General features: G+C 46.4%; 1 protein-coding gene across 1 annotated transcript in view; it reads right to left on the bottom strand.

The window, feature by feature from the left end:
- QPRT (quinolinate phosphoribosyltransferase) overlaps positions 1-10,732 on the bottom strand; it is a 59,628-nt gene extending 48,896 nt beyond the window's left edge. The window contains exons 1-2 of the mRNA XM_056554493.1: positions 10,666-10,732; positions 4,721-5,009 (exon numbers count right to left, since the gene is read on the bottom strand). Coding sequence (XP_056410468.1) covers positions 4,721-5,003 — 283 coding nt within the window. The 5' untranslated portion in view covers positions 5,004-5,009; positions 10,666-10,732. The remainder of the gene's footprint in view (positions 1-4,720; positions 5,010-10,665) is intronic.
- Positions 10,733-16,252: the final 5,520 nt, after the last annotated feature.

The raw sequence follows: 16,252 nt of genomic DNA, 5'->3' as shown, positions 1-16,252 counted from the left end.
GCTCTATAGGAGACTATGGGGCCACATACTGGCACTATGAGCACTATATGAGACTATGGGGCCATATACTGGCACTATGAGCTCTATATGAGACTATGGGGCCACATACTGGCACTATGAGCACTATATGAGACTATGGGGCCACATACTGGTACTATGATCTCTATATGAGACTATGGGGCCACATACTGGCACTATGAGCTCTATATGAGACTATGGGGCCACGTACTGGCACTATGAGCACTATATGAGACCATGGGGCCACATACTGGTACTATGATCTCTATATGAGACTATGGGGCCACATACTGGTACTATGAGCTCTATATGAGACTATGGGGCCACATACTGGCACTATGAGCTCTATAGGAGACTGGCACTATGGGGCCACATACTTGCACTTTGAGCTCTATAGGAGACTGGCACTATGGAGCCACATACTGGCACTATGAGCTCTATAGGAGACTGGCACTATGGGGCCACATACTGGCACTATGAGCTCTATAGGAGACTGGCACTATGGGGCCACATACTAGCATTATGAGCTCTATAGGAGACTGGCACTATGGGGCCACATACTGGTAATATGAGCTCTATAGGAGACTGGCACTATGGGGTCACATACTGGTACTATGAGCTCTATAGGAGACTATGGGGCCACATACTGGCACTATGAGCACTATATGAGACTATGGGGCCACATACTGGTACTATGATCTCTATATGAGACTATGGGGCCACATACTGGCACTATGAGCTCTATATGAGACTATGGGGCCACATACTGGCACTATGAGCACTATATGAGACTCTGGGGCCACATACTGGTACTATGATCTCTATATGAGACTATGGGGCCACATACTGGTACTATGAGCTCTATATGAGACTATGGGGCCACATACTGGCACTATGAGCTCTATAGGAGACTGGCACTATGGTGCCACATACTGGCACTTTGAGCTCTATAGGAGACTGGCACTATGGGGCCACATACTGGCACTATGAGCTCTATAGGAGACTGGCACTATGGGACCCACATACTGGTACTATGAGCTCTATAGGAGACTATGGGACCCACATACTGGTACTATGAGCTCTATAGGAGACTATGGGGCCACATACTGGTACTATGATCTCTATATGAGACTATCGGGCCACATACTGGTAATATGAGCTCTATAGGAAACTGGCACTATGGGGCAACATACTGGTACTATGAGCTCTATAGGAGACTATGGGGCCACATACTGGTACTATGAGCTCTATAGGAGACTATGGGGTCACATACTGGCACAATGAGCACTATATGAGACTATGGGGCCACATACTGGCACTATGAGCACTATATGAGACTATGGGGCCACATACTGGCACTATGAGCTCTATATGAGACTATGGGGCCACATACTGGTTCTATGATCTCTATATGAGACTATGGGGCCACATACTGGCACTATGAGCTCTATAGGAGACTGGCACTATGGGGCCACATACTGGCACTTTGAGCTCTATAGGAGACTGGCACTATGGGGCCACATACTGGCACTATGAGCTCTATAGGAGACTGGCACTATGGGGCCACATACTGGCACTATGAGCTCTATAGGAGACTAGCACTATGGGGCCACATACTGGCACTATGAGCTCTATAGGAGACTGGCACTATGGGGCCACATACTGGCACTATGAGCTCTATAGGAGACTGGCACTATGGGACCCACATACTGGTACTATGAGCTCTATAGGAGACTATGGGACCCACATACTGATACTATGAGCTCTATAGGAGACTATGGGGCCACATACTGGCACTATGAGCACTATATGAAACTATGGGGCCACATACTGGCACTATGAGCTCTATATGAGACTATGGGGCCACATACTGGCACTATGAGCTCTATATGAGACTATGGGGCCACATACTGGCACTATGAGCACTATATGAGACTATGGGGCCACATACTGGTACTCTGATCTCTATATGAGACTATGGGGCCACATACTGGCACTATGAGCTCTATATGAGACTATGGGGCCACATACTGGCACTATGAGCTCTATAGGAGACTGGCACTATGGGGCCACATACTGGCACTTTGAGCTCTATATGAGACTATGGGGCCACATACTGGCACTATGAGCTCTATAGGAGACTGGCACTATGGGGCCACATACTGGCACTATGAGCTCTATAGGAGACTGGCACTATGGGGCCACATACTGGTACTATGAGCTCTATAGGAGACTGGCACTATGGGGCCACATACGGGCACTTTGAGCTCTATAGGAGACTGGCACTATGGGGCCACATACTGGCACTTTGAGCTCTATAGGAGACTGGCACTATGGGGCCACATACTGGTACTATGAGCTCTATAGGAGCCTGGCACTATGGGGCCACATACTGGTACTATGAGCTCTATAGGAGACTGGCACTATGGGGCCACATACTGGCACTTTGAGCTCTATAGGAGACTGGCACTATGGGGCCACATACTGGCACTATGAGCTCTATAGGAGACTGGCACTATGGGGCCACATACTGGCACTATGAGCTCTATAGGAGACTGGCACTATGGGGCCACATACTGGTACTATGAACTCTATAGGAGACTGGCACTATGGGGCCACATACTGGCACTATGAGCTCTATAGGAGACTGGCACTATGGGGCCACATACTAGCATTATGAGCTCTATAGGAGACTGGCACTATGGGGTCACATACTGGCACTATGAGCTCTATAGGAGACTATGGGGCCACATACTGGCACTATGAGCACTATATGAGACTATGGGGCCACATACTGGTACTATGATCTCTATATGAGACTATGGGGCCACATACTGGCACTATGAGCTCTATATGAGACTATGGGGCCACATACTGGCACTATGAGCACTATATGAGACTCTGGGGCCACATACTGGTACTATGATCTCTATATGAGACTATGGGGCCACATACTGGTACTATGAGCTCTATATGAGACTATGGGGCCACATACTGGCACTATGAGCTCTATAGGAGACTGGCACTATGGTGCCACATACTGGCACTTTGAGCTCTATAGGAGACTGGCACTATGGGGCCACATACTGGCACTATGAGCTCTATAGGAGACTGGCACTATGGGACCCACATACTGGTACTATGAGCTCTATAGGAGATTATGGGACCCACATACTGGTACTATGAGCTCTATAGGAGACTATGGGGCCACATACTGGTACTATGATCTCTATATGAGACTATCGGGCCACATACTGGTAATATGAGCTCTATAGGAGACTGGCACTATGGGGCAACATACTGGTACTATGAGCTCTATAGGAGACTATGGGGCCACATACTGGTACTATGAGCTCTATAGGAGACTATGGGGTCACATACTGGCACTATGAGCACTATATGAGACTATGGGGCCACATACTGGCACTATGAGCACTATATGAGACTATGGGGCCACATACTGGCACTATGAGCTCTATATGAGACTATGGGGCCACATACTGGTTCTATGATCTCTATATGAGACTATGGGGCCACATACTGGCACTATGAGCTCTATAGGAGACTGGCACTATGGGGCCACATACTGGCACTTTGAGCTCTATAGGAGACTGGCACTATGGGGCCACATACTGGCACTATGAGCTCTATAGGAGACTGGCACTATGGGGCCACATACTGGCACTATGAGCTCTATAGGAGACTGGCACTATGGGGCCACATACTGGCACTATGAGCTCTATAGGAGACTGGCACTATGGGGCCACATACTGGCACTATGAGCTCTATAGGAGACTGGCACTATGGGACCCACATACTGGTACTATGAGCTCTATAGGAGACTATGGGACCCACATACTGATACTATGAGCTCTATAGGAGACTATGGGGCCACATACTGGCACTATGAGCACTATATGAAACTATGGGGCCACATACTGGCACTATGAGCTCTATATGAGACTATGGGGCCAGATACTGGCACTATGAGCTCTATATGAGACTATGGGGCCACATACTGGCACTATGAGTACTATATGAGACTATGGGGCCACATACTGGTACTCAGATCTCTATATGAGACTATGGGGCCACATACTGGCACTATGAGCTCTATATGAGACTATGGGGCCACATACTGGCACTATGAGCTCTATAGGAGACTGGCACTATGGGGCCACATACTGGCACTTTGAGCTCTATATGAGACTATGGGGCCACATACTGGCACTATGAGCTCTATAGGAGACTGGCACTATGGGGCCACATACTGGCACTATGAGCTCTATAGGAGACTGGCACTATGGGGCCACATACTGGTACTATGAGCTCTATAGGAGACTGGCACTATGGGGCCACATACGGGCACTTTGAGCTCTATAGGAGACTGGCACTATGGGGCCACATACTGGCACTTTGAGCTCTATAGGAGACTGGCACTATGGGGCCACATACTGGTACTATGAGCTCTATAGGAGACTGGCACTATGGGGCCACATACTGGTACTATGAGCTCTATAGGAGACTGGCACTATGGGGCCACATACTGGCACTATGAGCTCTATAGGAGACTGGCACTATGGGGCCACATACTGGCACTATGAGCTCTATAGGAGACTGGCACTTTGGGGCCACATACTGGCACTATGAGCTCTATAGGAGACTGGCACTATGGGGCCACACACATACATAAGGTCATCACCTCTGACTGTGGCCACTCTGGTCACTGGCTGGAGCCACGAGCCTTCACTCTTCTCCCACGTCACACTGCAGCCGGCCTCTTCACACACAGCCTGGAAGAAGGGGCACCCCGCCAGCACCCCCACAGACTTGCAAAGTAGTACGGCCTCCTGACACCCCTGGTCCCCATGGGAAGCTGCCCACCCAGCAAAGTCCAACCATGGGGTGTCCTCTGCCAGCCAGTCCCGAGCCAGCTGCTGCAGGCGACATCGGGGCAGGAGGAGCTGGAGGTCACCTGACGCCATCGTAATCTGGGGGGCAAGAGTAAGGGTATCAGACAGGTGTGCCCCCAACTCATAATAACACTATACCCACTCATTATTACAATGTACTCACTATTATACCCTCTACCCCATTATTATACCCCATATCCCACTACTATACTCTATACCACACTATTATACCCCGTACCCCATTATTATACCCCGTACACCCCATTATTATACCCCGTACCCCACTACTATACTCTGTACATCACTATCATACCCTGTACCCCATTATTATACCCCGTATCCCTCTACTATACTCTGTACCCCACTATTATACCCCGTATCCCTCTACTATACTCTATACCACACTATTATACCCCGTACCCCATTATTATACCCCGTACACCCCATTATTATACCCCGTACCCCACTACTATACTCTGTACATCACTATTATACCCTGTACCCCATTATTATACCCCGTATCCCTCTACTATACTCTGTACCCCACTATTATACCCCGTATCCCTCTACTATACTCTATACCACACTATTATACCCCGTACCCCATTATTATACCCCGTACACCCCATTATTATACCCCGTACCCCACTACTATACTCTGTACATCACTATTATACCCTGTACCCCATTATTATACCCCGTATCCCTCTACTATACTCTGTACCCCACTATTATACCCCGTATCCCTCTACTATACTCTATACCACACTATTATACCCCGTACCCCATTATTATACCCCGTACACCCCATTATTATACCCCGTACCCCACTACTATACTCTGTACACCACTATTATACCCTGTACCCCATTATTATACCCCGTATCCCTCTACTATACTCTATACCACACTATTATACCCTGTACCCCATTATTATACCCCGTACACCCCATTATTATACCCCGTACCCCACTACTATACTCTGTACACCACTATTATACCCTGTACCCCATTTTTATACCCCGTATCCCTCTCCTATACTCTGTACCCCACTATTATACCCCGTACCCCATTATTATACCCCGTACACCCCATTATTATACCCCGTACCCCACTACTATACTCTGTACACCACTATTATACCCTGTACCCCATTATTATACCCCGTACACCCCATTATTATACCCCGTACCCCACTACTATACTCTGTACACCACTATTATACCCTGTACCCCATTATTATACCCCGTATCCCTCTACTATACTCTGTACCCCACTATTATACCCCGTATCCCTCTACTATACTCTATACCACACTATTATACCCTGTACCCCATTATTATACCCCGTACACCCCATTATTATACCCCGTACCCCACTACTATACTCTGTACACCACTATTATACCCTGTACCCCATTATTATACCCTGTATCCCTCTACTATACTCTGTACCCCACTATTATACCCCGTACCCCATTATTATACCCCATACACCCCATTATTATACCCCGTACCCCACTACTATACTCTGTACCCCACTATTATACCCTGTACCCCATTATTATACCCCGTACACCCCATTATTATACCCCGTACCCCACTACTATACTCTGTACACCACTATTATACCCTGTACCCCATTATTATACCCCGTATCCCTCTACTATACTCTGTACCCCACTATTATACCCCGTACCCCATTATTATACCCCGTACCCCACACTATTATACCCTGTACCCCATTATTATACCCCGTACCCCACACTCAATATTATACCCCGTACCCCATTATTATACCCCATACCCCACACTCACTATTATACCCCGTACCCCACTATTATACCCCGTACCCCATTATTATACCCCGTACCCCATTATTATACCCTGTACCCCACACACACTATTATACCCCGTACCCCATTATTATACCCTGTACCTCACACTCACTATTATACCCCGTACCCTACACTCACTATTATACCCTGTACCCTACACTCACTATTATACCCCTGTACCCCATTATTATACCCCGTACCCCATTATTATACCCTGTACCCCACACACACTATTATACCCCGTACCCCATTATTATACCCTGTACCTCACACTCACTATTATACCCTGTACCCCATTATTATACCCTGTACCTCACACTCACTATTATACCCCGTACCCTACACTCACTATTATACCTTGTACCCTACACTCACTATTATACCCCGTACCCTACACTCACTATTATACCCGGTACCCTACACTCACTATTATACCCGGTACCCCACACTCACTATTATACCCCGTACCCCACACTCACTATTATACCCCGTACACCACACTCACTATTATACCCCGTACCCCATTATTATACCCCGTACCTCACACTCACTGTTATACCCCGTACCCTACACTCACTATTATACCCTGTACCCCACACTCACTATTATACCCCGTACCCCATTATTATACCCCGTACCCCACACTCACTATTATACCCCGTACCCTACACTCACTATTATACCCCGTACACCACACTCACTATTATACCCCGTACCCCATTATTATACCCCGTACCTCACACTCACTGTTATACCCCGTACCCTACACTCACTATTATACCCGGTACCCTACACTCACTATTATACCCCGTACCCTACACTCACTATTATACCCCGTACCCCACACTCACTATTATACCCCGTACCCCATTATTATACCCCGTACCTCACACTCACTGTTATACCCCGTACCCTACACTCACTATTATACCCGGTACCCTACACTCACTATTATACCCCTGTACCCCCACACTCACTATTATACCCCGTACCCTACACTCACTATTATACCCCTGTACCCCCACACTCACTATTATACCCCGTACCCTACACTCACTATTATACCCCGTACCCTACACTCACTATTATACCCCGTACCCTACACTCACTATTATACCCCGTACCCTACACTCACTATTACACACCGTACCCTACACTTACTATTATACCGCGTACCCCACACTCACTATTATACCCCGTACCCTACACTCACTATTACACCCCGTACCCCACACTCACTATTATAACCCGTACCCTACACTCACTATTATACCCCGTACCCCACACTCACTATAATAACCCGTACCCTACACTCACTATTATACCCCGTACCCCACACTCACTATTATAACCCGTACCCTACACTCACTATTATACCCCGTACCCCACACTCACTATTATACCCCGTACCCTACACTCACTATTAGACCCTGTACCCCACACTCACTATTATACCCTGTACCCCACACTCACTATTATACCCTGTACCCTACACTCACTATTATACCCCGTACCTCACACTCACTATTATACCCCGTACCCCACACTCACTATTATACCCCGTACCCCACACTCACTATTATACCCCGTACCCTACACTCACTATTATACCCCTGTACCCCCACACTCACTATTATACCCCGTACCCTACACTCACTATTATACCCCGTACCCTACACTCACTATTAGACCCTGTACCCCACACTCACTATTATACCCTGTACCCCACACTCACTATTATAACCCGTACCCTACACTCACTATTACACCCCGTACCCCACACTCACTATTATACCCCGTACCCTACACTCACTATTATACCCCGCACCCCACACTCACTATTATACCCCGTACCCCACACTCACTATTATACCCTGTACCCCACACTCACTATTATACCCCGTACCCCGCACTCACTATTATACCCCGTACCCCACACTCACTATTATACCCCTTACCCTACACTCACTATTATACCCCGTACCCTGCACTCACTATTATACCCCGTACCCCTACACTCACTATTATACCCCGTACCCTACACTCACTATTATACCCCGTAGACCACACTCACTATTATACCCCGTACCCCACACTCACTATTATACCCCGTACCCCACACTCACTATTATACCCCGTACCCCACACTCACTATTATACCCCGTACACCACACTCACTATTATACCCCGTACCCCACACTCACTATTATACCCCGTACCCCACACTCACTATTATACCCCGTACCCCACACTCACTATTATACCCCGTACCCCACACTCACTATTATACCCCGTACCCCACACTCACTATTATACCCCGTACCCCACACTCACTATTATACCCCGTACCCCACACTCACTATTATACCCCGTACCCCACACTCACTATTATACCCCGTACACCACACTCACTATTATACCCCGTACCCCACACTCACTATTATACCCCGTACCCCACACTCACTATTATACCCCGTACCCCACACTCACTATTATACCCCGTACCCCACACTCACTATTATACCCCGTACCCCACACTCACTATTATACCCCGTACCCCACACTCACTATTATACCCCGTACACCACACTCACTATTATACCCCGTACCCCACACTCACTATTATACCCCGTACCCCACACTCACTATTATACCCCGTACCCCACACTCACTATTATACCCCGTACCTCACACTCACTGTTATACCCCGTACCCTACACTCACTATTATACCCCGTACCCCACACTCACTATTATACCCAGTACCTCACACTCACTATTATACCCCGTACCCCACACTCACTATTATACCCCGTACCCTACACTCACTATTATACCCCGTACCCTACACTCACTATTATACCCCGTACCCTACACTCACTATTATACCCCGTACCTCACACTCACTATACTGTACCCTCTATTACACCCCGCACCCTCTATTACACCCCGTCCTCTCTATTACACCCCGACCCCCCTATTTCACCCTGTACCCTCTATTACACCCCGTCCCCTCTATTACACCCCGTACCCTCAATTACACCCCGTACCCTCTATTATACCCCATACCCTGCACTCACTATTACACCCCGTCCCCTCTATTACACCCCGTCCTCTCTATTACACCCCGTCCTCTCTATTACACTCCGACCCCCCTATTACACCCCGTACCCTCTATTACACCCCGTCCCCTCTACTACACCCCGTCCCCTCTATTACACCCCGTCCCCTCTATTACACCCTGTCCCCTCTATTACACCCCGTCCTCTCTATTACACCCCGTCCCCTCTATTACACCCCGTCCCCTCTACTACACCCCGTCCCCTCTACTACACCCCGTCCCCTCTATTACACCCCGTCCCCTCTATTACACCCCGTCCCCCCTATTACACCCCGTCCCCCTTATTACACCCCGTCCCCTCTATTACACCCCGTCCCCTCTATTACACCCCGTCCCCTCTATTACACCCCGTCCCCTCTATTACACCCCGTCCCCTCTATTACACTCCGTCCTCTCTATTACACCCTGTCCCCTCTATTACACCCCGTCCCCTCTATTACACCCCGTCCCCTCTATTACACCCCGTCCCCTCTATTACACCCCGTACCCTCTATTACACCCCGTCCTCTCTATTACACTCCGTCCTCTCTATTACACCCCGTCCTCTCTATTACACCCCGTCCCCTCTATTACACCCCGACCCCCCCTATTACACCCCGACCCCCCTATTACACCCTGTAGCCTCTATTACACCCCGTCCCCTCTATTACACCCCGTCCCCTCTATTACACCCTGTCCCCCTCTATTACACCCCGTCCCCTCTATTACACCCCGTCCCCTCTATCACACCCCGTCCCCTCTATCACACCCCGTCCCCTCTATTACACCCGTCCTCACCTCCCGTCTTGCTCGGTCGGCCGCACTTGTAGAAAAGATTTTAGGTTTTGAGTCTAGAAAAGGTAAACAGCCGGTTACACATTGATATTTCACTGGGGTCAAAGTTCAGGGGTCAATAATGAATGTGGGAGGGTCAAGGCTGGTAAACAGGGAGGATGTTGTAAAGAGGCAGATCCCCCCATAATACACAGATGTGATCTTCCGTTAACCCCTTCATTAGGCAGCCAGCTTGGTTCTCCCGTTTTTGTTGTTTCTGCCTCCATAGGACGTAACTTTTCTTCTCTCCCCTCAGATCCATATGAAGATTGGCGTTGGTCGTTGTTGTTTTTTGTGCCACCAATTGTTATAATGACATTACTTATTTTACCATAAAATCTGCGGCAGCAGGGAAGATTGAGAAGAAATTTGCAATTCAGCAATTTTTGTTAAATTAATGGTAAAAGCGAAACCTTCTACCATTATAATTACATAAACGTCGTCTCGAGGTGATAACAGGTGCAATTGTGCGCAGACATTGGAGTAGAGGACCCGCACCTATGGACCACAATGGGGGATCATACAATGATATTAACCCTCAAAACTGATGTAAAATTAAGACATTATCCAGTGTATCCTTATATGAAGGACATGGAGCCCACACCAACACCAAGGGACCGGACACTTAACACTAACCTACCTGGCCAGATACATAAAACCAGGAACCAAATTACAGCAGCATTAGGTCCAACTTGTAGACTGCTCCCCGGTCGCCTCCAGTGTGGCTGAGCACATACAATGGGAGGGGGAGACAGGTTACAAGCCCCCCCCCCCCCCCCCTGGTTGGTTCATTTATAGCCGGCCTCACAGGTGAAACCACTGGGCGCATTGGTATAAGCCTTATAAAAGACACTTGCCGGCTTACACTTGCATGGACATGGCTATAGCAGGAAGCTCAACCCCAATTGCAATTGTGCACCTTTGCTGGGGCGTAGGTCTTGCACTTGTTAACCGTTGCTATGGGTGATCCCCTGCAGACGGTCACAAGTACCACAATCGCATCCTGACACCTGATAAAACGTGTATGTGGATGCGTAAAACATGACTAACTTTAAACAATTACATAAACGTAGTCTCAAGGTGATAACAGGTTCTCAACCCCAAGTGCAATTGTGCACATACATTTATACCATTCTACCATTATAACCATCACCACGGTTACATCTTGTCTTTATTCTGTGGTCGATACCATTATAACCATCACCACGGTTACATCTTCTCTTTATTCTGTGGTCGATACCATTATAATCATCACCAGGGTTACATCTTGTCTTTATTCTGTGGTCGATACCATTATAATTATCACCAGGGTTACATCTTGTCTTTATTCTGTGGTCGATACCATTATAATCATCACCAGGGTTACATCTTGTCTTTATTCTGTGGTCGATACCATTATAATCATCACCAGGGTTACATCTTGTCTTTATTCTGTGGTCGATACCATTATAATCATCACCAGGGTTACATCTTGTCTTTATTCTGTGGTCGATACCATTATAACCATCACCATTGTTACATCTTCTCTTTATTCTGTGGTCGATACCATTATAACCATCACCAGGGTTACATCTTGTCTTTATTCTGTGGTCGATACCATTATAATCATCACCAGGGTTACATCTTGTCTTTATTCTGTGGTCGATACCATTATAACCATCACCACGGTTACATCTTGTCTTTATTCTGTGGTCGATACCATTATAATCATCACCACGGTTACATCTTCTCTTTATTCTGTGGTCGATACCATTATAATCATCACCAGGGTTACATCTTCTCTTTATTCTGTGGTCGATACCATTATAACCATCACCACGGTTACATCTTCTCTTTATTCTGTGGTCGATACCATTATAATCATCACCAGGGTTACATCTTCTCTTTATTCTGTGGTCGATACCATTATAATTATCACCACGGTTACATCTTGTCTTTATTCTGTGGTCGATACCATTATAATCATCACCAGGGTTACATCTTGTCTTTATTCTGTGGTCGATGCCATTATAATCATCACCAGGGTTACATCTTGTCTTTATTCTGTGGTCGATACCATTATAACCATCACCACGGTTACATCTTGTCTTTATTCTGTGGTCGATACCATTATAACCATCACCATTGTTACATCTTCTCTTTATTCTGTGGTCGATACCATTATAATCATCAACAGGGTTACATCTTGTCTTTATTCTGTGGTCGATACCATTATAACCATCACCATTGTTACATCTTCTCTTTATTCTGTGGTCGATACCATTATAACCATCACCACGGTTACATCTTGTCTTTATTCTGTGGTCGATACCATTATAACCATCACCACGGTTACATCTTGTCTTTATTCTGTGGTCGATACCATTATAACCATCACCATTGTTACATCTTCTCTTTATTCTGTGGTCGATACCATTATAACCATCACCAGGGTTACATCTTGTCTTTATTCTGTGGTCGATACCATTATAATCATCACCAGGGTTACATCTTGTATTTATTCTGTAGTCGATACCATTATAACCATCACCACGGTTACATCTTCTCTTTATTCTGTGGTCGATACCATTATAATCATCACCAGGGTTACATCTTGTCTTTATTCTGTGGTCGATACCATTATAATCATCACCACGGTTACATCTTCTCTTTATTCTGTGGTCGATACCATTATAATCATCACCAGGGTTACATCTTCTCTTTATTCTGTGGTCGATACCATTATAACCATCACCACGGTTACATCTTCTCTTTATTCTGTAGTCGATACCATTATAATCATCACCAGGGTTACATCTTCTCTTTATTCTGTGGTCGATACCATTATAATCATCACCAGGGTTACATCTTGTCTTTATTCTGTGGTCGATGCCATTATAATCATCACCAGGGTTACATCTTGTCTTTATTCTGTGGTCGATACCATTATAACCATCACCACGGTTACATCTTCTCTTTATTCTGTGGTCGATACCATTATAATTATCACCACGGTTACATCTTGTCTTTATTCTGTGGTCGATACCATTATAATCATCAACAGGGTTACATCTTGTCTTTATTCTGTGGTCGATACCATTATAACCATCACCATTGTTACATCTTCTCTTTATTCTGTGGTCGATACCATTATAATCATCACCACGGTTACATCTTCTCTTTATTCTGTGGTCGATACCATTATAACCATCACCACGGTTACATCTTCTCTTTATTCTGTGGTCGATACCATTATAATCATCACCACGGTTACATCTTGTCTTTATTCTGTGGTCGATACCATTATAATCATCACCAGGGTTACATCTTGTCTTTATTCTGTGGTCGATACCATTATAACCATCACCACGGTTACATCTTCTCTTTATTCTGTGGTCGATACCATTATAATCATCACCATGGTTACATCTTCTCTTTATTCTGTGGTCGATACCATTATAATCATCACCAGGGTTACATCTTGTCTTTATTCTGTGGTCGATACCATTATAACCATCACCACGGTTACATCTTCTCTTTATTCTGTGGTCGATACCATTATACCCATCACCACGGTTACATCTTCTCTTTATTCTGTGGTCGATACCATTATAACCATCACCATGGTTACATCTTCTCTTTATTCTGTGGTCGATACCATTATAATCATCACCAGGGTTACATCTTGTCTTTATTCTGTGGTCGATACCATTATAATCATCACCAGGGTTACATCTTGTCTTTATTCTGTGGTCGATACCATTATAATCATCACCATGGTTACATCTTCTCTTTATTCTGTGGTCGATACCATTATAATCATCACCACGGTTACATCTTCTCTTTATTCTGTGGTCGATACCATTATAATCATCACCACGGTTACATCTTCTCTTTATTCTGTGGTCGATACCATTATAACCATCACCATTGTTACATCTTGTCTTTATTCTGTGGTCGATACCATTATAATCATCACCAGGGTTACATCTTGTCTTTATTCTGTGGTCGATACCATTATAATCATCACCACGGTTACATCTTCTCTTTATTCTGTGGTCGATACCATTATACCCATCACCACGGTTACATCTTCTCTTTATTCTGTAGTCGATACCATTATAACCATCACCATTGTTACATCTTCTCTTTATTCTGTGGTCGATACCATTATAATCATCACCAGGGTTACATCTTCTCTTTATTCTGTGGTCGATACCATTATAATCATCACCAGGGTTACATCTTCTCTTTATTCTGTAGTCGATACCATTATAATCATCACCAGGGTTACATCTTGTCTTTATTCTGTGGTCGATACCATTATAATCATCACCACGGTTACATCTTCTCTTTATTCTGTAGTCGATACCATTATAACCATCACCACGGTTACATCTTCTCTTTATTCTGTGGTCGATACCATTATAATCATCACCAGGGTTACATCTTGTCTTTATTCTGTGGTCGATGCCATTATAATCATCACCACGGTTACATCTTCTCTTTATTCTGTAGTCGATACCATTATAATTATCACCACGGTTACATCTTCTCTTTATTCTGTAGTCGATACCATTATAACCATCACCACGGTTACATCTTCTCTTTATTCTGTGGTCGATACCATTATAACCATCACCACGGTTACATCTTGTCTTTATTCTGTGGTCGATACCATTATAATCATCACCAGGGTTACATCTTGTCTTTATTCGGTGGTCGATACCATTATAATCATCACCATGGTTACATCTTGTCTTTATTCTGTGGTCGATACCATTATAATCATCACCATGGTTACATCTTCTCTTTATTCTGTGGTCGATACTGTCACGATGCCGGCTGGCAGGTAGTGGATCCTCTGTGCCAGAGAGGGATTGGCGTGGACCGTGCTAGAGGATCGGTTCTAAGTCACTACTGGTTTTCACCAGAGCCCGCCGCAAAGCGGGATGGTCTTGCTGCGGCGGTAGTGACCAGGTCGTATCCCCTAGCAACGGCTCAACCTCTCTGGCTGCTGAAGATAGGCGCGGTACAAGGGAGTAGACAGAAGCAAGGTCGGACGTAGCAGAAGGTCGGGGCAGGCAGCAAGGATCGTAGTCAGGGGCAACGGCAGAAGGTCTGGAATCACAGGCAAGGAACACACAAGGAACGCTTTCACTGGCACTAGGGCAACAAGATCCGGCGAGGGAGTGAAGGGGAAGTGAGGTGATATAGGGAAGTGCACAGGTGTAAACACTAATTGGAACCACTGCACCAATCAGCGGTGCAGTGGCCCTTTAAATCGCAAAGACCCGGCGCGCGCGCGCCCTAGGGAGCGGGGCCGCGCGCGCCGGGACAGAACTGACGGGGAGCGAGTAAGGTACGGGAGCCGGGGTGCGCATCGCGAGCGGGCGCTACCCGCATCGCGAATCGCATCCCGGCCGGAGGTGGTAACGCAGCGCCCCGGGTCCGTGGAACCGACCGGGGCGCTGCAGTGAGGGAAGTGTAGCGAGCGCTCCGGGGAGGAGCGGGGACCCGGAGCGCTCGGCGTAACAGTACCCCCCCCCTTGGGTCTCCCCCTCTTCTTGGG

This window comes from Hyla sarda, unplaced genomic scaffold, assembly GCF_029499605.1.
Source record: "Hyla sarda isolate aHylSar1 unplaced genomic scaffold, aHylSar1.hap1 scaffold_748, whole genome shotgun sequence".
In the NCBI taxonomy this organism is placed as follows: Eukaryota; Metazoa; Chordata; class Amphibia; order Anura; family Hylidae; genus Hyla; species Hyla sarda.
The sequence above is the reverse complement of the archived record's forward strand: the minus strand, read 5'-3'. Positions and strand labels throughout refer to the sequence as shown.